Below are 22252 nucleotides of genomic sequence, written 5' to 3'. Positions count from 1 at the left end.
GCTGAGCTGTGCCTCTGCAGAGAGCAGTTGGGTCATAGTGGGAAGGTGACTGTCTTTTTTTAGAAATTAGGTCACTGATCTCGGAAATGGTACCCTAGTTGCCTATACTGACTTCAGAGATTCTCCATGTGTTTTGCTGAAGGACAGTCTTGAGAGTACAGGTGCAAGACAGTTACATATCGCTAGGGTTATGGTTAGCTCTTGAGTTGGAGAGTCAGGCTTACACTTGCTCTTCTTTGTCTGTACCTGCTATAACAGAAGAATCAGAGGTGTCTAATAAGAGCCTTTTCAAGCAGAACGAGAAAAAACTTGGATCTTCTGGCTTCTTCTGCATACACACAGTGTAAGAAGCAGGTGTGATCTCACCTTTTCTGGTTGTCCTAGTAACAAGTTAAGCTGTTATTCAAGAGAACATGTACTAGGCTCTACAGACTAGGTAGGTAGAAGAACTCTCACTTTTGGATTTGAATAAATTGCAGCATGAATAGTTTGTTGCTGTGAAGACTGAATGAATCTGCATGTGGCCAGAACAGTTCCAGGGTGTGGATGCACAGGACTAGACTGCAGCTAAGCAGTGAGGTTGAGCTTCACAGTTGAGGGATGTGTGTATAGAGTGGATCTAGGTGAGAAAGTAAATATTAAAAGCAGGAACTAAAGAAATGCCTTGAGATTTACATCTTCGTTGCTTCATTGCATGGAATAAAGGCAGAAGTCCTGCAGAAACAATAGTTCAGGCGTTGACCCTATCCAAATGTGTGATCACATGTGGGACACACAGAGGTGCGACAATGGGCTCATTATTCAGTCTAGGAGTAAATGTTCAGTGCCCAACTTAAGCACAAAGCTTGTATTAAAACAAACAACAATAACAAACAACCCCCCCAAAAAAACCCAGCAGTTATAATAGGTGTATGTGGAAGGAGACAGTGCAGAAGATTATGCATTATCACAGATATTCTAGCCTTGTGTACTCCCAGGGCTGGAGCACCTTTCCTATGAAGACAGGCTGAGAGAGTTGGGGTTGTTCAGCCTGGAGAAGAGAAGGCTCCTGGGAGAAATTATTGCAACTTTCCAGTACCTGAAGGGGGGCCTACAAGAAAGCTGGGGAGGGACTTTTTACAAGGGCAGGTAGTGGTAGGATAAGGGGTAATGGCTTTAAACTGGAGAGGGTAGATTTAGACTGGATGTTAGGAAGAAATTCTTTACTGTGAGGGTGGTGAGGCACTGGCACAGGTTGCCCAGGGAAGCTGTGGATGCCCCCTCCCTGAAAGCGTTCAAGGCCAGGTTGGACGGGGCTTTGAGCAGCCTGGGCTGGTGGGAGGTGTCCCTGCCCATGGCAGGGGTTGGACTGGGTGATCCTTAAGGTCCCTTCCAATCTAAACCATTCTGTGATTCTAAAAAGTACTTGAACTACATCCTCAGCCAACCCCACAAACCTTGAATCCAGAACGAAGGAAGACCAATTGGTCAGTAGTAGGTAAAACACCATTATAGTACCTACGCATATGCATAAGCCCTGCTGCTGTCCTGGGGCTGCTGAATGCGTGGAAATGAATGAATTAGTTGATATTCATCCATCTAGAGACTGGGCAGTAAATAGACTAAAGGTGTGTTAGTGATTGTACTGGCTGAGCACTAGTGTGAACTGCTGGGAGTATGTAGCTGAGAAAGACCCCACCCCAGTAAAAGCAGAGTGTAAAATGTGTAGTCTGCTTGCCTAGCCAGCAACTCAGAACAATCTGAGGTAGAAGAAAAGCTCCCAGAAAGGTTTGCAATTATATTTCTAGGTGATGTGTTAATGAATGTATCAAGCTGATTACTCAGGCAAGAATATCCAGTAATTAGCAGTTATGTCTGTGGTATGAGTCTTATGAGGCAGATAACCACTTTGAAGAACTGTCTGCAGTTCAGCCTGCTGGTGGGGGATGATTCAGGAAGATCTCACAAATAGTTTCAGAACTGGCTCAACAGTACAATAAACCACTGCAAGAGAGGAGTCTGAGAAAAGGCATCCTTGAGATATAAAAGCAATTCATCTCCAGAGATAATCCAGAAAGGATGCTGCTTCCTCTGAACTCAGCAGGGGAACTGCAGTAGCTGGGCTACAATAACCTGATTGCTGGAGTAGTGTCCCTGGCATCAGACCATGGAAGTCAGCTGTGATAATTATTTCCTACCACAATTAAACTGGAATCGCAATATGATGGGAAGAAAGTTTAAGAGTATTTTTCCTGTCTTTCTCTAACTGATACTATTTAAATTATCATTGCTTTTTCACACTCATGGTAAAAGAAGAAAAAAATGTGGTCACAGCTGAAGTGTTTTAAAAATGTTGCTCCTGTAGTACTAACATTTTCAGGTTTTTGCATCAGTCTTCTATGCCTCTTTTCGTTGTATCTTGCTATAAGGATACTGCAGAATTAGAGAAAAAGCACAGCCTTTCTATGCTGGTCAAGTTTAGTTCATACCTGATGCTTCATAAGAAGCACAGTCAGTGTATGACAGCAGCTGATTCGCGAGCTCAAAAGAATCTATCAGTACTTAAAGAAAAAATGACTTGGATGTGAAGGGCATGTCTTAGCCAAGTAGCTATTGAAAGCCTCATAGAAGTGCTGACTTTTTTAATTATGTAAAGAATTTTGTTACAATTCAGATTGCTAGCATTGGGAATGTGAATAAATGATCATTTGGGAGTGGAATTTCCTGTTGTAAGACATATTTACAGAGAAGCCACAGGAGAAGCGTTACAGTGAGATTTTACTACTAGTCAGATGATTCTCTCTATTTAGGCATGAACGTGGTCCATCTGTGCATGAAACTTTGAGTTGTAAAATTTTCGTCTGTGCAGGAATACTTTGTTTTGCCTTTGAAAGGAGCTCAGGATTATTCTGTGGAATTTATCGTGGAGAACAGAGCTGATGTAAACACATGGAATTGAGCTGCAGGACTTTGGGTTTTTTTTTGGTAGGAGAGGTCTCCTGGAGTTGCCTGGTGAAAACCCTGCCTCAGAGGTCATTACTGAGTTGTTCACAGCACTGACCAATTCTAGTCTCCTCATCTACAGGAGAATTGTAAAGTATATGGTGTTTCAGGGACCTAAACTAATGAAACACTTACTAGGTCAAATTGTGCACATGGCTTTGCAGAAATCACGTGGAAAGGAAATGGCAGGAAGAGAGTGATCTGTGAAAAAACAGGAATAGGAAATGTGCCAATGTCAAATGCTCTGTAGAGGCTTGGTCTGTGAGAAGAACGTGGAGATTCACTGCTATTCATAGGGAAGACTGAGGCAGGCTGGGTTTGGGCGGTGCCTGTAGCTGCAGGGAAGGAATCTGATGAAGAGATGCAGGATGAGAGGTGGGAGAACGATCGCTGTGCCCAGTTCCACTGAATATGGGATTCCTTTCTCAAGAGGGAAGGGGAAGGACAAAAGTGAATCAGCCACAGGAAAGGTCATGTCTGCCCCAGCTCTTGGAAGACTGCAGGAGGAAGATAGACAAAGCACCAGGTCTTTGTGGGAAACATCAGCTGAGGTTTCAGTATTTAAGCCGATCAGTGGCAACACAGTTGAGGCCCCTTGACAGCAGTGGTTTGTCACCAGAGACAGAGCTCCCTTCTTTTTGCAGACTACAGCAATAAAGATAGTGCCTCTTGATCTGTGTGCCTCTGCTGTTACAGCTACAACAGCCTGTTGCTCCTCTTCCTCCTTGAGAAAAGGCCCTACCTGCTGTGTTGATTGAAGCTCACTGGAGACAGAGGAAGATTTAACACCAATGTGAGGGCTTCTCTATCTTTAGCTAGACAGATAGCCTTAAAGCACATTTCAGAGTTCAGATTTGCAGAGGGAAAGCACAAAACAGGGAAGCCCCTGCATTGTTGCAATGGCAGTAATGCTGTGACAGTATAAAAGAATTGCTTTAATTACAAGTCTCTGAAGACAGGAAATCCTTCTTTCTAAGCATAACCCAAACAAACAGTGTTGTGCTGCTATGCACAGCATTTGGTAACACAGCGGCAGTCGCTACTGCAGAGGTATCTGCTGCGCTGTGTAGGTGCTGTAGTGCTCATTTCTGAACTCCCTGGGGCCTGAACAAGTGTCTGCAGGTACCGCAAGTTCAGTACCTACAGGTCATATTTTTGCTTCACTCCCTCGAAAATAAGTCTCAATAGCTGTGTATTTTAAAATATTCTGGGACCGTGCTGCAGGACGCAGAAGCACCGCTCTCCAGGCAGTCCTGCCCCCATGCCCTTCAGAAGAAAAAAGAAAACTTGAGAATGCCATATTGAAAAGGAATAATGTTTTTATTATTCTTAGAAATATTTACCTCTTTTGGTAACTGCATGGCAATATGAGCAAACTTCCATTATCTGTTTATGTGTTATGACTGTGTTTTGCCAACACACCGTTTCTACTGTATCATATGCAGGAAAATTTTAGAGTAATGAGAGACAGAACTGCTACAGCCTTTTTCCACTGTGACAGGGAAAATGCAAATATGTATTTTAAAGCCTTTAAAAACCTTTTTAAAATAACAGATATGTGCATCAGAACATACTTTTTCAGGTAAAAACAATGTGAGAAATTACAAAGTTAATTAGATTATTAATTAAAATTAAATTAAATTACATTAATAAAAGGAAGACTTTCAACTCAGAAAACCCATTTCTGTTCAAATGGAAATTTTTGTTGTTGAGAGTATTAGGCTTCAAAGACAGCAAGAACTGAGATTACCTGGAAAAGTACTTGTAGTTTTTCTCTTAAAAAATTAAAAGGGAGGATGAAAGTTTTGCTGATAGTCATTCTCCTTTTGCTCTTGGTTGCTTGTCACTGTGTGGCAATTGAACAAGAAAAGGGAAAAAAAATGCTCAAAACCCAAATTACAGCATAGAAAACTGTAATTACTTAAACACCTTAAACAGCTCAAACACGTTCAGCAACAGAAACAAAAGTCATTTTCAAACTAACTTCATTTCAGTTACAGCTAGTCAAAAAGCTTATTCCGAAAGACGAAGAATTCTGGTTATAAAAGGCATCATTTGATGTACATTATGTAAATCAAGTTTGCAAAATTTTTGGTTCCAACCAGAATCAATTAAACGCAAAATCCAGAGTGGCTGTGATTCTCTGCAGTGCAGAGCTGTTTGCTGTGTCACCGCTGAGGTGCCTGGCTTGATCACCAGCCTTGCTTTGGACATGGAAACGGGTTTTGCAGCAGTTTTCAAGCATGAACCGTGTTGTAAAGCAAAGCCATGTTGGTATCGACCTGAGTAACCTCTGCTCTGTGTCACAGGAATCATGTATCGCAAATCCTGCGCCTCTTCAGCAGCGTGTCTGATCGCCTCCGCCGGGTACCAGTCCTTCTGTTCTCCAGGGAAGGTGAACTCCGTGTGTATCAGCTGCTGCAACACTCCGCTCTGCAACGGACCCCGGCCAAAGAAGAGGGGGAGTTCTGGCGTGGTGCTGAGGGCACACGTGGCAACCACCGTTCTGCTCCTTACATTGGCTCTGTTGGTTTTGTATTGCTAAACTTCAAGCAACTTTTTTGTCCTGACACAATTTGTTCTGTCTCCTCCTTTCTGCAAAGACACTGCAGTTATTTTCTGTTTTGTTTCCAAACTGCTGTCAACAGCAAGGGAAGTTCAGTGGTTGTGGGGAAAGAGGGGCTGATATTTTTGGCAGCTAAAGAATTCAGTTAGCAGATTGAATTTCCAGTGTGCACTTAAAAATCCCAGCAGCAGGATACAGAACTCCTGTTCTTTATGCGTAATTGGAAACAAATCCATCTGTGTTACTCCTTTTAAGATGTAGTCAATTCCTCAGTCATTTTAATTTCCATGTTTTTAAGTTCATTGCTAATCATTAACTTTGCCTTATGAAGTCATACTTCATGTTCACAAGGGCCGTTTTGTGCGTCTGGACGGGGCTCTGAGCTGGTCTCCAGTGACACTACTTCCAAGCAGGACTCTGGTGGTTCAAGACCTGGTTTCTGTGGACTGGAGTCAGGCTTGGGCTCACTCTGAAAAGTACTTAAGAACACCTTGTTATTGCCCTTCGAAGAAGAATTGCGCCTAGACGAAATGAAGAGCAGCGGGCGTAGAGACCGTCTGCTCCTTTCTCTGGAGCTGAGGTTGGCTCTGAGAAACTTCTCCTTGTTGGCATGCTCTATGGTCAGGTGGCAGCGCAGGACCTGCAGAAACACGCTGCGGAACTGCTGAGAGGAGATGTTGTACAGGAGGGGGTTCACCACCGAGCTGAGGTAGAAGAAGATGTCAGCGAAGGGAAGGAGAATGATGTACGCCCTGAAGTATAAGACAGTCCAGTCCTGCTTTGGCTTAGAAGCAGCCATGATCCTTCTGACCTGGTTTGGCATCCAACATATTGCCAGGGTCGCAACAATCAGTCCTGCGAACAGAAGGAAGAGCGAAGTGTGCATACATGGGAAAAAAACCATAAAGTACTTAGCATCAGTTCTGCACTTACGTACTTGTTAGGAAATAGTACCGATTTTTCAATGTTTTGCTTGACAGCTTTTTCTGCCAGTAGCATTTTTTTGTTTGTTGTTTTTTACTGTTACAAGGTCATTGCAGCACATGCTCTGATAAAAGACGGCATAGTGCTTGGATAGCGTTTTTTTGTACCTATTGTCATTTATTAGTTTTCCAAGTGTTCTTTCACTGATATCTGTATCTTCGGAAAGAATGCGGTTTTATTTTGGTTTGTGTTCTGGCATTTCTTATGTCTTTCCCTTTACTTTGAAAAACAAACAAAATAAGTAGAACTTATAGCCATATTAGATCAGGCAATACCCAGAAGAGATCAGATTCTTGTTTGTACTTTACAAAAAAAGTATGTATGCATAATAATATATTTCGTGTTATTTTTGGTAAATTTCCTCGTACAGAAGATATTTTTAAGTAAAATATGTATGGATCTTTTTATGGTAATTAAGGTATGTTGGGCTTTCTTAAAAATCAAATTCCAGTGGAATTTAATTATGAATGTAAATGAGAAAAACCCAAGCCTAGTCATGAAAGTGTAAACAGTTTCAGATTATATATTATGCTTAAAAAATGTGGTATTTGACCATTTTGTATTTATATGTAAATATAAATACATGTTGCTGCATCACTAATGGCATTAAAAAATGGGGTGACTTAAGTGTTGGACGTCTGAACATTCTGCCTCTGTGGACCAGGGCTGCGGTGCTGATGCAAACGTATGGGGTGACCCTGAGCAGGCTGTGCTGGGCAGGAGGTGGAGCAGGGGGAAGGCACTCAAATCCTCGCTGGCATCCACTGGTTCTGGTGCACATAAGCGCTGGAAATCCTGACATCATGCATGAAATAACCAGGTACCCAAAATAATTCCTCTCAGTGCTCCCCCCCACCAGGCATTCCCTCTGAAACACAACGCAGCCACCACTTTACTGTTTCCACTTTGTGGAAATTTAATTAAATTTAATTTTTTCCCTCTTTTGCAGGAAATGTGCCTTATATGAACACAGAGGGGGCAGAAGTTGCAGGTTGGCTTCCCTGCTGCAGAGGCACAAGACAGAGTATCCTGATGGTGCAGCTTTCACTTCCAGTAGACTTCTGTTAGCTGTTAATCCCCGATGTCCAGCCTCCTTTCTCAACACGAGCACAGAAGCATTTTAATTCTTACCAGTCTAGACTACGTCAGATTGCCCCCGTTGCCCTCATCACTGTAAAAACACAACGCTGAAACGGTGCACACTGATTTTTTTTTTTTTCAAGCCAGGAAAATGATCCTTCACTACTGGGAAGACATGGACGTAATGGGGAAGGGGGGCAGAAAAGAGAAGAAAGATTTTTCATAGCTTTGAAACTGCTAGGACTTAAACAGGGTATGTCCAAGTTCATTACACCTCCCCCAAGCAAAGAAAAGGTATGAAATGTCTTTTTTTTTTTTTAAGACTAATTTTGTTAATGAAAGCTATAAATTAACAAATTTATGATATCACTGAGATACCAAATAAAAGCTGTCTTTTTGATCAGTTGCTTCTGTAATCACTTAACATCACAGTAATTTTGGTAGACTGAGTACATAGCATATCTTAAACTTACAGCACGAGCTGAAGAGCCCTGGCAGGCTGTTCTCAGTAGGCAAGTGATAACTGAAGTTACCTTTGCCATCTCCTGTTCTTTAACCACCACAACTCTCCTCAGTCTCTTTATTCTCATTCCCATCCCTACACAATCTCATGCCCCTCTGCTTGGCTGCCCTACTCTTGCTGCCTTGCCTTGTTTTTCAGTGCCTCGTGTGTCTCTGGCACAGGCTGGTCTGCATTTTGTATGAGTCCTGCCAGTTTGCAAGCCCTCACTGGTTTTTTTCTCTGCTGTCAGCATCACAAATACAGACACAGTGGTCCTGGCATGGACCAAGAGAAAATAAAGAGCCCTGAGCAGTGCCTTGGGACAGGACTTATAAGAAGGAAGCAGAAGGAAACTGCTGCTCCACTGTGGCTTTTTCTCCTGTGCAACTTAAACACAAAACTCACAAGACGCAGAGCTGCAGAATTCTTGTCACATTTTACCAGATGATCTCTTTCCAGGGAAAAGAAAATAAGCTCTATAGTGTAATTTTTTTGCTCTTTGGTAGAAACAGAATGCTTCATCGCGCTGATTAATAGTTTCCTAAATTATGAATGCTCAGTTTTTCACAGCAGCAAACAATGTGTGCATTCAGTTCGAAAGCTCCAATGCCATGCTCCAAGATGCCTGATTTTTTGCTTGTAACTGAATTCTTTGCCACTGACCTTTCTTTTTAGTTCAAGCTGCCAAATACTTAAGATTCACCCTTATATTCTTCAGACACTTTTGTTCTGGGAAACGGAATATTTCATTGTGCGCAGCAAGTGACAAATGAGCTGTTTGTGCCCTGGCCAGTGCGGTGAGGTCAGTGGTTGGTGGGGTGAGAGGGGATGGCTGTAAACTTTGTTGTTTTCCAGGGATGAGTAATTGTTCATTTTTACACTTGAAAACAAAAACGCTTCTTGATTCTGAGAAGATGCACCATGGAAATAAACATGCTGACAAATTCACAATATTTTTTTCCAACTGTTCACACCTGATGCGGAGGTATGAAGTAAACAAGTGCATCACTAGAAACGCTTTATGTTCAGACCTTAGCATATTAAATATTTTGACTGAATCACTGCTGCCATCAATTTGAACTTGTACACAGGCTGTAGAAGTTTGTGTTGTACCGTAATGTGCAGAAGGTGCTTAAAGAACATTGATGTTAGCTTGAATGTAACCCAAACTGCATCTCACACCGGTACTGATGCATTTTTCCCTAGAGCTTGCTGCCTGCTAGGAAATAAACTCGTTCACATTTCATCTCATAGCCAACTTTCCCTTCCACTCTTTATTAAAGTGAAAAAAATTAGTAGCTCAGTTTTTTTTTTCCATTTTCCCCACGACTGCACTGAAGTGCCACACTAGATGAGAGCAGAGATTTATCTCCCACGGAATAATGATGTTTATAAACAAAGTAATGCTATGGTCCAGCAACCTCCACCAGTGGTGCTTGAAATTTCCAACACACGTTTGAATCACTCGGTTTAATCATCAGAAGTGCATTAGACCATGCCAGCAGAAGCCAGGAGCCCCGATGTTATGTGGGTGACTACGTGTAAGTGAATACACCTCAACTTTTAAGTAAGTGTTCAAGCTTATAATTCATTTAACATTGATCTTGATATGTCAAGGTAAAAACAACAACAACAAAAAAACCACGCTAAAAGATTCTTGACTAAAATTATTTAAAAAAAAAAACCACAACAAAAAAACCACAACAACTCAGGCATAAACCAGCCACAAGATAGTTTACCCAAAATAGGAATTACCACATTCAACTACTAATGTAATCTGAACAAACTGCAGCCCCCCCCACCCAGATCTCTTTAAAAATAAAGCATACAAATTTAACAACTATTTGAATTTGGGAATTGTTATTGTAACTTCACAAAAGTGGATCTTACAATATTAATTCTTAATATGTGACAAAGGATCATTTATGTAGTAAAATAAACCTAGCGTTTAAGTGCCAATAATACGCATTGCTGGCACAGAATAGGAGTTTGGCAGTCATCTGTCCCCTAGCAATACTTTTTTATTACTCAACATTCCTCTGGGCCATAGGGGACTGAATTAAATTCATTATGAACTTTATTGGGAAGGATTTTAAATACATACAATTGTCTGGTAGAGTAGAGAGGGCTCCCTTCTCCACCCTTCCAGATTTTGCTCCTTCTATTGCATGGCTTTTAGTCTTTTTTTCCCTGCACCTGAGCACCTAAATCTCTCTCCTTTTATAGTCCAACATTTCCCCTCTGTCCTGGCCACCGCCAGCCATCCCACAAAACTTGGAATTGTCTACAGAATGATAATTGTCACTGGGCCATGCCAACACTCCGCCTGCTTTGGCTGCCACAGCCCATTAACCCAGGCTGCTGCGGTGACCTCGTGTACAGGCTCCTTTGCCCCTGCCACTAAAGCCTGGCTGCTCTGGCCCATCGAGGTCTGCCGGACCCTGCTGCCCTCATTGCAGTTAACCCAAGCAACATTAAACCTCAAACTTTGCTTTTCTGTGGTTTAATTAATGGCACAAAGGCGGGTTCACAACATCTGCTTGTAAACTGACATTTAAATGGCAATTGTCAGTGGAATACAAGCATATGGTTCCCGAGTTATGAGTCAAGTGCAGGCAGGGATGCAGTTGGTTCAGAGGGAGACTTCTTTTTCTTTTAAGCTCTCATTTCACATTTGTGTTGTTTCCTGACTATACTCATATACTCAAAGGTATATCGTGACATTATCGCCCTATGCTGCAGTCACAAAGTCTTCCAACCATGCATCAGCCAAATTGGCTCCCAAAAGAGGAACTACTGAGCCCATCCCTCATTATTAAGTTTACCATCATAAAGCAGTACTCATCATGAAGAATGCACTTGGTCCCTGTTTGATTCTGCTACAAATGGCTTTAAAAACATAAGCAAATGCGCCTTCTCACAAATCAGCTTCGTGATGGTCATAACACCCCACTTCTAACTGGGGAAAAGTTAAAAAAGCAAAGACTCCAGTACTAATTCAGAATGACTTTCAGGAGGTGGGGTTTTGGCTTGCATTTATGTTATTTATGCTGAGTATTTTAACCAGGATGCAAAAATCTTGGCTTTTTCATTAGAAAGAGTGACATAAAGTCATTAGTTTATTGTCCTTCTAGCTTCTAAGAAAAAAGTCAAGCCACAAAAATGCAGTCTTCCATCACTGAGATGACCTTCCCAACTGCAGATCAATGCAGTGCTGTCTTCCAGCATCTGCAGCTGCTCCGTGCCTGGGCTGCTGCAGTCGTCTGCACGGGAGAAGGCAGCTACCATATGCTTGTTGTCTACTGACAATTGTCATTTAAATGTCAGTTTGCAAGCAGCTGTTACTTTCATTGCTGTGACTCTGACTTGCAAGTGCAGCAAAGAAACCAAGCAGACTGCTACCAAATGCTGCTGGCACTGCTCGGCACTGCCCTCGGCAGCAGGAGCGATGCAGACCACTTCCTCAGCGGGGTTAAACTGGGGATGACTGGAGCACCTCAAGGAGAAGACTCTCTCCTCTGCATTTCAGCCTCAAGGCTTTCCTGCCAGCGCTGCTTCTGGCAGATGAAGGTTTGGAGAAGTTTCTGTGGTCTACCAGCAGCTGGGTAGAATTTCAGACCCGAAATTACAGCTGTTAACAGCTTCTGGTGAATGTCTGGTGTTCAGCCACTACCCAGATCAGCTTGTGACTCAAACCCCTCCATCTCTGACCAACAGCAATGAGCTGCTGATGAGCAGAAGGGTGCACAGGGGTGTGGGGGTGGGTGAAAGGAACACACCTTGTACCGCTGCTCCCACTCTGGTTATTGCCTATCCCTTCATCTCCCTTGTGTTTAAGGTCAGCAGGTTTAAAAGCAAGACCTAGAGAGGAAGAGCAGCATTTCTTCAGTGCTTTTGTGGAACTTCTACAATGTTTCTGCCTGCTGGAGCTGGTGTGTCCACATAAACAGTCCCTATAGCATAAATCATGTGCTGAAAGGCCTTTGTATATCCCAAACAAGTCAGTGCTGCCATGCTTGCATCATTTTTGTGCAGTCTGCACTCATCATCTAGCTAGAAAATCTCTGTCTTCTTGTTCTCTACAATCTAGAATTAGGATAAAAAGGCAACTGGACAGATCAGACACAGTGAAGTGGCCACACTTTTCTTGCCCACCCACATTTGCTTCCTGGAACAAATGCAGGAGGTCCAAACAGACCACTGCACTCTATGGTATCAGTGCCCATAAATAAAGTCCCAGCTGGCATATAGACACAGGGCCACACACAGCACAGGTGTGAGGTGAGCTTACCACAAGGCTCCTAACCAGTCTGCAGGTGTCCCCTGTTCAACATCAACAGCATCATTTCGTGGGCAGTGATTCACAGCTGGATCTCTGCTCAGGTTTGGTCAATCTGTGTCCTGCACCCTGCATTACGACTCCGGTTCTGTGAGCTTTCCCAGTGACAGAGCTACTACAGGAAGCACCACCAAGCAACTGGTCTATAAACCAGAAGTGGTGGGTTTTCTGCTCCTTCCACCAGTGACAGTTAACCACATTTCCCAAAAATCAATCACTCAATCCCATATTCAGTGCATAGAGCGTCACAACCATCAATACGAGTTTTGCTCGAACGAAGGCTGCAGTGTGCTCCACGGGCAGGATAAAGCATCTGAGGAAGTTTAAAGCAGGAAAAGAATACCAATGTAAACCTCCCTTTTCCCTCTCACCTGCATGCAAGTTTCTTCTGCTGAAGGACAAACATTATAATAATAATAAGCACATATTGATGTATGTTGAGGTGAATATAAAAATGTATTAACCTGAGAGATAAATATTGATACTGCTTTGTCTGTGTCAATATTTAGTTCAAGGGACAATAAATTTTGATATTCATTGAAACAAGTCAATACGTGCATTGCTACATAAATTTTGTATAAGCTCCAATTATTCAGCAACTCTGTTCCTTTTCTTCTCAACTCTCAGAATCACAGATTTGTCTTTCAGAAGTGCTTCTCTGGAAGGGAAGAGGTGAACTGTCCCTACCCAGACAGTAACTACAGGAAGAGGAGAAGATATGGCCAGTGTAGCTCTCCCAGTGACTTCCCCATCAGTTTGTCTAACCACCAGAGATCTGCAGGCTCGCTGTGCTGTGGAGCCACCCTTGTATGGACCGTGTACACAGGGCTTCCACTGGCAAAGCAAAACTGAGCTAAAACCCAGCCCCTGCTCCCACCAGTGCTGATGCTGCAGGGATAACAGGGACAAAGGAGGCAGCAAGACATTTTTGTCACTAGCACAAGCAGGCAAATCTCCAAGCACTCACAGACAGACTCTGGCAAACGCCCCACAGCCAAAGGGTTTGAATGAGTTTGACCTGAACAGAAGCCAGTAATGAACCAGTTATGGTTGTAACTACCACTGGAAAGATTAACCATATGTCCTGGGACAAACAGTGGAAAACTTCTCCACGTACATCCGATCATGTCAACAGCTGCCAGCAAAAAAGCACAGACTAGCAATTCCCGTAGCCTTCAGAGGGATTTGAGTCCATCTCGTGTTCACGAGGCTCCTCCCTGCCTCAAGGGTGCTGTACAACGAGGCCATGTTTCATTAGTGAGCACGGCTGGGTGACAGGACAACGCTCTCCCACAAAGTAGTGCAATAAATGAAAGGTGCTGAGAAGAACCAAGCTGCCTCTTGGTGCAATAAATGAACTGAACCCACATTATTTTAATAAATACGGTGTTCTGGTGCACATAAAGTTGTCTTTCTTCCAACTGAAGACACCATTAATGGTCTTGCTAAGTCACAAATGCTAAAGCAATGCATGCATTCTTCCCATAAACAGCCGTTCTTTCCTCAAAATAAGCAATGTGTTCAAGAGTGGGGCAGAGACGACATAGAGAATTTCTTTTTTCTCCTCATTAAAGGCTTCCATAGCTAACTGGAGTTGTCAGGTGTATGGAGAAGATTTTCACACAAGTATTTGCCACCCCTTGGCATCAGAAAACCACCTGCATCTGCTTTTGATACTTCATTTCACAGGTAACCAATGTGTCAATGTAAATCACCACTAAGACCCAGGAGATATCAGCAGAATCTTAAGTGTGCTTCTTCTCGCCTGGATCTGACCACACTCCCACCCCCTAAATACCCTTAAGGGTGCTACAAGATCATTGAGACCAGATTGGCTTGACTGAGGTTCTCGTCCAAGGTTGGTTCATTGGGTTAAATCACTGACATCACAAAACAACAGTGTGCCCACAACTCCTCTCTCTGGTTGAAATCCCTGCATCTCCCAGCAGTTTGCTCAGTTTATGTCCTCCCTGCTCAGCTGCACACATTCCCTGGCAACAATGAGCTGCCCTAGAGTGGACGTGGCACAGCAACGGCACATCAGGTACTCAGTGGCAAAGGATAAGGCAAAAACTGTGTTTCCAGCAACCTCATCTCTAATAGAAACCAGTGCTGAAGGAACCTGCCCAGAATACCTGTGCTTTCCTGCAGTGCCAATGCTTCAGCCTCCACTGTAGCTCAGTCCTCTACCACTGATAAACACCACATTGGTTTGAGAAATACGAACATTCCTGTTACACAAGGAGAAGATTACGAGACACTTATGTGGAGCTGAACTAAAGCTTCAAGCCTGTGTATCATTGATCCAGCCAGCTGGGACTTACAGGGCACTACCATAATATCTTTTCTGACTCTGCAGCATTAAAACGTAACAGCTTCTGCAGATCCCATCACACGCTTCTCCACAAGCAACAGCAAACAGAGTTCCTCAGAGGACTGAGCTGGTTTTGCTTTGTACTGTCACTTAACAGCCCACAGCCATTAGGTAGAGCGATGCCGGATGCATCAGAAGTTGTCAGGGGAATGTAGATATGCAGAATATAATTAGTCAGGACACAAGTGTTAACAGTTTTACTTCTTAGCAATTTAAAATATCTGACAATTTTCTGCAGTTCTTAGCAGGGTCAAGTTTTCCTTCTCAAATATTTTTAAATACTGCCATTTCACAGTGCAAACATTACGAAAAGCTAAAAATACTCAAGGAAGTTTCATGACAGAAGTATCATTACTGAACACAAGCAGCCGTTTTGCAAAACAGTGATTAAAGTCATGATACGCTTTAAAAAGCCACACATGCTCATCTGTGACCTGTGGAAATCATGTTAGTTTTAATACTTTGTACTGGGTTTGCGTGGCCAGGTTTGATAGTGGGGAGGCTACAGAGGTGGCTTCTGTGACAAGCTGCTAGGAGCCTCCCCCACATCCAATAGAGCCAATGCCAGCCAGCTCCAAGACAGACCCACTGCTGGCCAAGGCTCAGCCCATCAGCAACGGTGGCAGCGCCTCTGGGACAACAGAGTTAAGAAGGGGGGGGGGAAATCTGCTGAGCAGCAGCCAGGAGAGGAGTGAGAATATGTGAGAGAAACAACTCTGCAGGCACCAAGGTCAGTGAAGAAGGAGGGCAAGGAGGTTCTCCAGGCAGTGGAGCACAGGTTCCCCAGCAGCCCATGGTGAAGACCATGGTGATGCAGGCTGTCCCCGTGCAGCCCATGGACGTCCATGGTGGAGCAGAGATCCACCTGCAGCCTGTGGAGGACCCCATGCTGGAGCAAGGAAAGAGGAGTCCTCCCCCTGAAGAGGAAGGAGCAGCAAAGACAACATGTGATGAACTGACCGCAACCCCCATTTCCTGTCCCCCTGTGCCGCTGGCAGCATGGAGGAAGAGAATCAGAAGTGAAGTTATGCCTGGGAAGAAGGGACAGGTGCGGAGAAGGTGCTTTAGGATTTAGTTTTTGTTTTCTCACTATCCTACTCTGATGTGATTGATAATAAATTAAGCTAATTTCCCCAAGTCAGGTCTGTTTTGCCCATGACGGTAGTTGCTGAGTGACCTCTCCCTGTCTTTATCTCAACCCAGGAGTCTTTTGTTGTATTTTCTCTCCCCTCTCCAGCTGAGGAGGGGGGTGACAAAGCAGCTTTGGTGGGCACCTGGCATCCAGCCAGGGTCAACCCACCACATACTTAAAGATTATTATGGAGATGGGAGCAGATTTATAGCCACTGTTATGCAGCATCACTACAACCTTTGAAAATCTTCCCCACACAAGTTCTGACCTTTAGCGGTCATTTATTTCTTCTATTCATTATGTTAAAAATTGTACTTCTAATATGAGCTTATCTTGCTCTTTGGCTTTAATATTCCAATCTCAAACTTCATCTTAGTCCTCCTCATCAGCTATAATTCAGTCTTAAATGTGCACAACTTTACACAGAAATGATGGTTTAGTCTCTCATATTAACTGGAAAATTCATTTTTGGAGCGCTGAAGCAGCACCTCTGCAGCTTGGCGAGCTCCTCATGTGTGGCTCAGCCTTTCAGCTGACCTAAAAGCTCATAGGAGAATTTCATACACTCCCTTCTCCTCTTTGGTGCTTTCCGTCACATAGGTGGGTAAACACTAATGAAATCATTACGCCTTACAGTAAATACCAACTTGGCATTTGAAGCAGCAGTCGACTGTTTCATTCAGGTGTCATCTCATGCAGTTTGTCAATAAAAGCTACAAAATCCAGCATCTACTTTTGAGTCATTAATTTCCATTTACCACAACAATTATCCAGTAAAAATATAAAAGAAATTTTAAATTAGGGCTACTTTGGCAAAAAAGAAGATCAAGAATATTGTGAAACTACAGCACCAGAAGACATACCATGGTAAAATAAATAAATAAATAAATAAATTTAGATATCTATTTTTAACTGCTCATTTTTAGAAATTCTAACATTCCAGCTGTCAGAACAGACATGCTTATAGGAAATTGCTATTTCAGCATTGAGAAAGTATTTTCAAAAAGCACTAATGTGGACACAAATGTGTAGAAGGGAACAGGTTTTCTTTTATTGATGCTTCTTCCTTGCAAAACAAATTCTTGCCATGGTTGCTTTGATTTTCTTTTAGAAAGAGTGAAGAGTTGTTTTCCTTCTGCATTGGCAAAACAATGGGAAAAATACATCTTCCATATAAATCTCATTTAAATTCTGCCTTCTAACTAGCAAACACAATTTGGAATTGAGAGGTTTTTTGTTTTTATATTACAAAATCAGCCACTGCAACATTAAACAGCTCATCTATTGCAATTCAGCATTTTCATTGAACAATCAACTGCAGAATACAAATACAGAAAGACAATGTATTAGTTCGGCAGATACATAAAGATACTTGTGAGCTCCGCCAGGAAGACAGAGCTATACATTATATAGAACTGATCATCACGGGGGAACCAGCAAAGCTCTTCCTGAACAAGAGAGATATTATCAATCTCCAAGTCAGATTTTTGAACCAAAAACCCTCAGATGAAGAAAACTTGCTGTTTTGTAGCAAGTGAGATGAAAACGGAATCATTGATGCACAACTGGTAGCTAGATCATGCTTGCCAGCTGCTTTAAAAAACAAACGCAACTGGAGTTTATGTTCAGCAGCCTAAGTGACAAGAGAAACCAAAGCAAATCGCAATAAAAATTATGGGCAGTTACCCAAACTCTACACCAAACTCCCCCCCCAGGAAGCAAGAGTGGAAGAACAGAAACCCACCAAGGCAGACATGGCACCAGTGGCACCTGAGGGGTGACTGTGTCAGCCCAGTCAGACACTGGTACCTCAGTTTCCCTTGATGGGAGGAAAAAGAGTTTGAGTGCTGCACTGGATCAAACCTCCTGTTTCTTCCTCCACCCACAACCTCTCAACACACGGCAGCTGCTGGTCCCTCAGGTAAAATCATCCAGGAAAGCACCTGCACAGCCCAAAAAAGTCTTTTTACCCCCTGCAAAGCTGGCACAGGCAGGTTAAGGGTGCCAGAAGGGCTCACATTCTCCTAAACCCACTGCGAGCCTGTTTCTGCTCTGAACAGATTCCTCTTCTTTTCGGAGGGAAAACAAGAAACAAATGCAGTCAAAATGAAAGGCAATGTTTCACACATCCCCAGAAACAATTTGTTTTAAGGTTTAAGGAAGATCATAATCTGCAGGAGGCTGGGAAAGCCTTTCTTGCCTGGAAACAGTGTCTGAGAAAAGAAAGGACGTATTTGGGGGGGAGCAGATGGGTAGCTTTTGGAAAGGATGGGGAGAGGGGGAATCTGTGACTCGGCCATCTCCAGTGCGGCCACAGTGACAACCCCAGCACCAGGGGAATGAGGACCTACCCAGTCTGACTCCTCGAATGGTGTCCTGGCTACTATGTTAATGGGGAAAACACAAAGTAACTGTTACACAACAAGGCACTGTGACTCTTCAAATTAGGCCTAACCTTTGATAATTTGGATCAAAGCCATGGGTAGTGGTGAAGCTACTCAAAAATCCCACTAAAAAAAATGTCTTCGCCAACCACTGCTTGTTTGCAGCTTCCCTCCGAGAAGGCTTTTCAGGGAGCAGAAGTATTTCCATCGCAGCAAAGCCTCTTTTCTGCTAACACCTGAATCTCCATTTATTTACATTTCAGAGCTGTCCAGAGAATCGTAATGAGTGCAAACATGTCAAAACCTCCTTTCTCAACCTTTTCAAGGAGTATCTGTACAAGATAAAGAATATTCCTCTCTCTTGCCACAACCTTGGCAGCAGCCTAATTCAAAGTTGGTGAGCCTCAAAGTCTCCCTGTATCGGGTGAAAAGGCAAATGTGCTCTGTGAAATGGCAGCCAAATAAACACCTGCACATGGATTTGCCGAGCACGCAGGCACCGTTTAGTCTGAGAGCCTTGTGTCTGTGCTGTGATATTTGCACTTTGCTTTCGGATGGCTGCTTGGGACCTCCAAAATGTCTCAGCTGGCTGGCGCAGAGCAACAGCTCACAGCAGACATCAGACGGTGTCTCTTCCTCTGCCCCACAAGTGCAGTATCAGTCCTGTATCTCGGTATTAGCAAAAGCTGTCAGCTCATTTTGTTTTATGTCATTTATTTGAAGTAAACCCCCTTATAATGATTTTTAACATCAGAAAAAACCCAGTATATGTCCCTTTCTTTATCCAAGCCATACAGGATACATTTTTGCTGGGCTTTTAACTCCCTTTTATTTCCTTGAGGTGAACCCACAGTGAGCTGGAGTACTCCAGCTGGAATTGGAGCATGCAGCGCTCTCTATCTTGTGTAGCATCTTTCCAAGAAACACTAAGAACTATAAGCTATTACTGCAGACCTGAGAAAACTAATTAAGCCAGAGCAACAACCACCCGGCAGCTTGCTCTCTCCCTCTCTCCTAGAAAACACAGGGACAAACAGTGCTTTTTAGAGGAAAACCTATAAATGAAGAAGAATAATCAAAAAGTGGCAATGCATTTGATTCAATTATGCCATTTTTAATGTAAATTCTGGAATCTGGCGATAAATACGGTGTTTTCTGGAGCACAGTGAAGATGCAGGGGATTTCAGCAAGGACTACATCGGCCCTGTTGTAAATTACAAAACACATTTCTTCTTCCAGCCTCACACAGCTGACTCCAACTTTGGGCACATAGGATCACAGTGATGGAGAAAAGACTTTTGCAATAACGCTTTCACATATAATAAATATATGACTATGAAAGAGAGAAAGAAAATCACTAAATATCAGTATTCACAGCAACTGAGAGGGCAATTATAAGCATTTGGGAACTTCCCTATGCATTTATATAGCACCTTAAGTTCAGCTGCTGATCGTCAGTTTGACCCATACTGTGACAGAAATAGATAATCCCATTACTTCTGACACTGCTATGTAACTAAGTAGCTGCTCTGCCCTCGTGAACATAGCTATATCCTCCAGAATTTAATTTCTCATCCTCTTTTCAGAATGACCTCTTTGAAATAAGTTTTTCTACTCAGATCTATTGACTGAGATGTCTCAAGAAGAGAGATTTTTAGGTACCTTCTTGAACTGTGTAAGGTTTTCACCTACTGAGTGAAACTCTAACTCCCAAGAGCTAGTAGAACTAATTTTTCTTAAAATATTCAAAATTAAGAGATTAAAACAAAAGTTTAGATCATTTTCTCATGTGGCAATAAACTTCTTTAACCAGTAAGTCGTGTAGCAAAAGACAAGCAGCTCTCTCCTAAGATATCAGAGCAAAAATGGACTTGTATCTCCTTGAAGTCAGAGATCCAAGGGCCTTGGTGCTGTAGTGAACCCCGGGCAGCTGTGCTAGGGGCAGAGGCCAGTTACAGACCTCTAAAGTCAGGGAAAACCATTTTTTTATGGCTGCATTGGTAAAGCCCATTGCAGCAAAACACGCCAGGAGACCTGCTTTGGGGCACTGATGGGATCCTCAAGCTTTTTATGGAACTCGCAAGGTCCTCGCATTTGTTGCCACACTCTAAGCAAATAACATCACCTGATTTGCCACAAGGCTCTGCCATCTACAGAACCTCCCTAAATCCAGAGACAGCATCTTCAAAACCCAGACATTTCTTTCCTATTGCTTTCCATTTACCCAAGTTAACTTTATCGGACAGAATAAACCTGCGGAGGTGGAAACTAATTCAAGGTAGGCAAAGGCAATCATGCACACTGGTAAACAACAAGAAACAACACGGAGGAAAACCCTCTCGTAAAGGCTGGTGCTTAGCACTGGGACTGCACTTGCTGTGCTACCCGACACCCCTTTGTTCCCTCCGTGGCTGCAGAAATCCTGGTACCTCGCTGGGAACATCTCAATAGGATCAGATGCTGAACGCAGCTGAAGAGTTATTTAATTAGTAGGTGATCACAAAGACCCAAATTTACTCACTTGTATCTTCTCATAATAGGAGAAGGATTTCAGTTCTTACAGTGTAGCCATATTTCTACAATGCACTGTATTATTTTTTAAATTCTGTGTGCAGTCAATCATCTTACATGCCCTACAGGAGGTTTTTGCTAAGTACTTTAAAAAAACTCCAATGCACACAGTGTGGAAAGGCATCACAGTGTACTACGAAGACTCATGCTTAATTTTACATTTTTTATTTGGCCAAAATAGTAGTTGCTCTACGCTCAAACTCATATTTGTAATAAAAACCTCGCTCAGCTGCTCATATGCTAAAGAAACAATTCATGACTGAATAATGTACCAATTCAAAAGCAATCTCTCTAAGCTACAGGAAACCTCTCGAGTTGCCAGCCTGAACAAAATGAAGCCTCAACAAAATGAACCACTTTGAAACTAAACGAAAATTTAGCAAATTGATCTGAACAAGAAAATCTTATGTACAATGCAATGTTTTTAGCCACAACAGAAAAGCCTGTTAGAGATCACCCCTGGAAAAAAAAAATCAGGCCAATAAATCAAAAGATGGTGCTACTGTCTGTGTGCCCATTTTTCTAAAGCAGGATATTTCATTTCGTAATGGGACAGAAGGTTCATAAGTTTGTGTTTAAATAGCAACTGGCAAGTGCTGAAAGGGAAAAAAAATCTGGAATGGAAATGTTGGATGTTTTCTTAAAAGGGAAGTTCCCACTTTAATTGTTAATCCACATTTTGGTGCCCCTGGCACCTCACAAACCTCTCGGCTCCAAAGTTACTCTGAGATCAGCACAGCAGTAGTCAGTCTGGTCTAAAAAGAAAGCGTGCGTTTGGTTTGCCATAAACTAGTGGAGCAAAATGGTTGCGGATCAAAATTATGAGGCTGCTGGAGCAATTGACACTGCCAAGATGAAGAGCAGAGGGAGGGGCAAGATGCAAATGCTGGAGGTGCAGCCATCCAGCAGCACAGCGGGAGTGTAAAGGGTAATGGGAGAAGGAGAGAGGGGGATGAGAAGAGAGGAGGGTTGAAGGCAGTGATCGTATCAAGAATCACTTATTTTTCTGAAGCAGTTTGCCACGAGAAAATGTTATTCCCACTGATCCAGTAAATGATTCTGTTTTCCATAGAGGTGGCTTCAAGGAAATGAGGGGCCGGTAGAGAAGTCATGCAAAAGCACAATTTGCAGTCAGAAGCTGATTTTTGAACAAGAGTCAAACGAGAACACCTTTAGGGAAGATACACAGCTCAACCTCATCTAGGGCTACTAGGACGTAAAATGGCAGTTATACAATTAGCAAGCACAGAAAGCTATTTTAACTAAGAATAAATAAATAATTAGGGTCAGCAGGCTCAGGGCTGGTTTAAGAGGTGTCAGTGCTGCTGTATGTGCCAG

The 22252-nt window shown here is 42.9% G+C and overlaps 2 protein-coding genes across 2 annotated transcripts in view; one reads left to right on the top strand and one right to left on the bottom strand.

Moving 5' to 3' along the window:
- LYPD1 (LY6/PLAUR domain containing 1) overlaps positions 1–5527 on the top strand; it is a 15956-nt gene extending 10429 nt beyond the window's left edge. The window contains exon 2 of the mRNA XM_010184670.1: positions 5292–5527. Coding sequence (XP_010182972.1) covers positions 5292–5527 — 236 coding nt within the window. The remainder of the gene's footprint in view (positions 1–5291) is intronic.
- Positions 5528–5879: 352 nt separating this feature from the next.
- The window catches only part of GPR39 (G protein-coupled receptor 39), a 76772-nt gene continuing 60399 nt past the window's right edge, over positions 5880–22252 (bottom strand). The window contains exon 2 of the mRNA XM_010184660.1: positions 5880–6403. Within this exon, the coding sequence (XP_010182962.1) occupies positions 5880–6403 (524 nt within the window). The remainder of the gene's footprint in view (positions 6404–22252) is intronic.

The sequence above is a fragment of the Mesitornis unicolor genome, unplaced genomic scaffold (genome assembly GCF_000695765.1).
Source record: "Mesitornis unicolor isolate BGI_N332 unplaced genomic scaffold, ASM69576v1 scaffold180, whole genome shotgun sequence".
NCBI lineage: Eukaryota > Metazoa > Chordata > Aves > Mesitornithiformes > Mesitornithidae > Mesitornis > Mesitornis unicolor.
The sequence above is the reverse complement of the archived record's forward strand: the minus strand, read 5'-3'. Positions and strand labels throughout refer to the sequence as shown.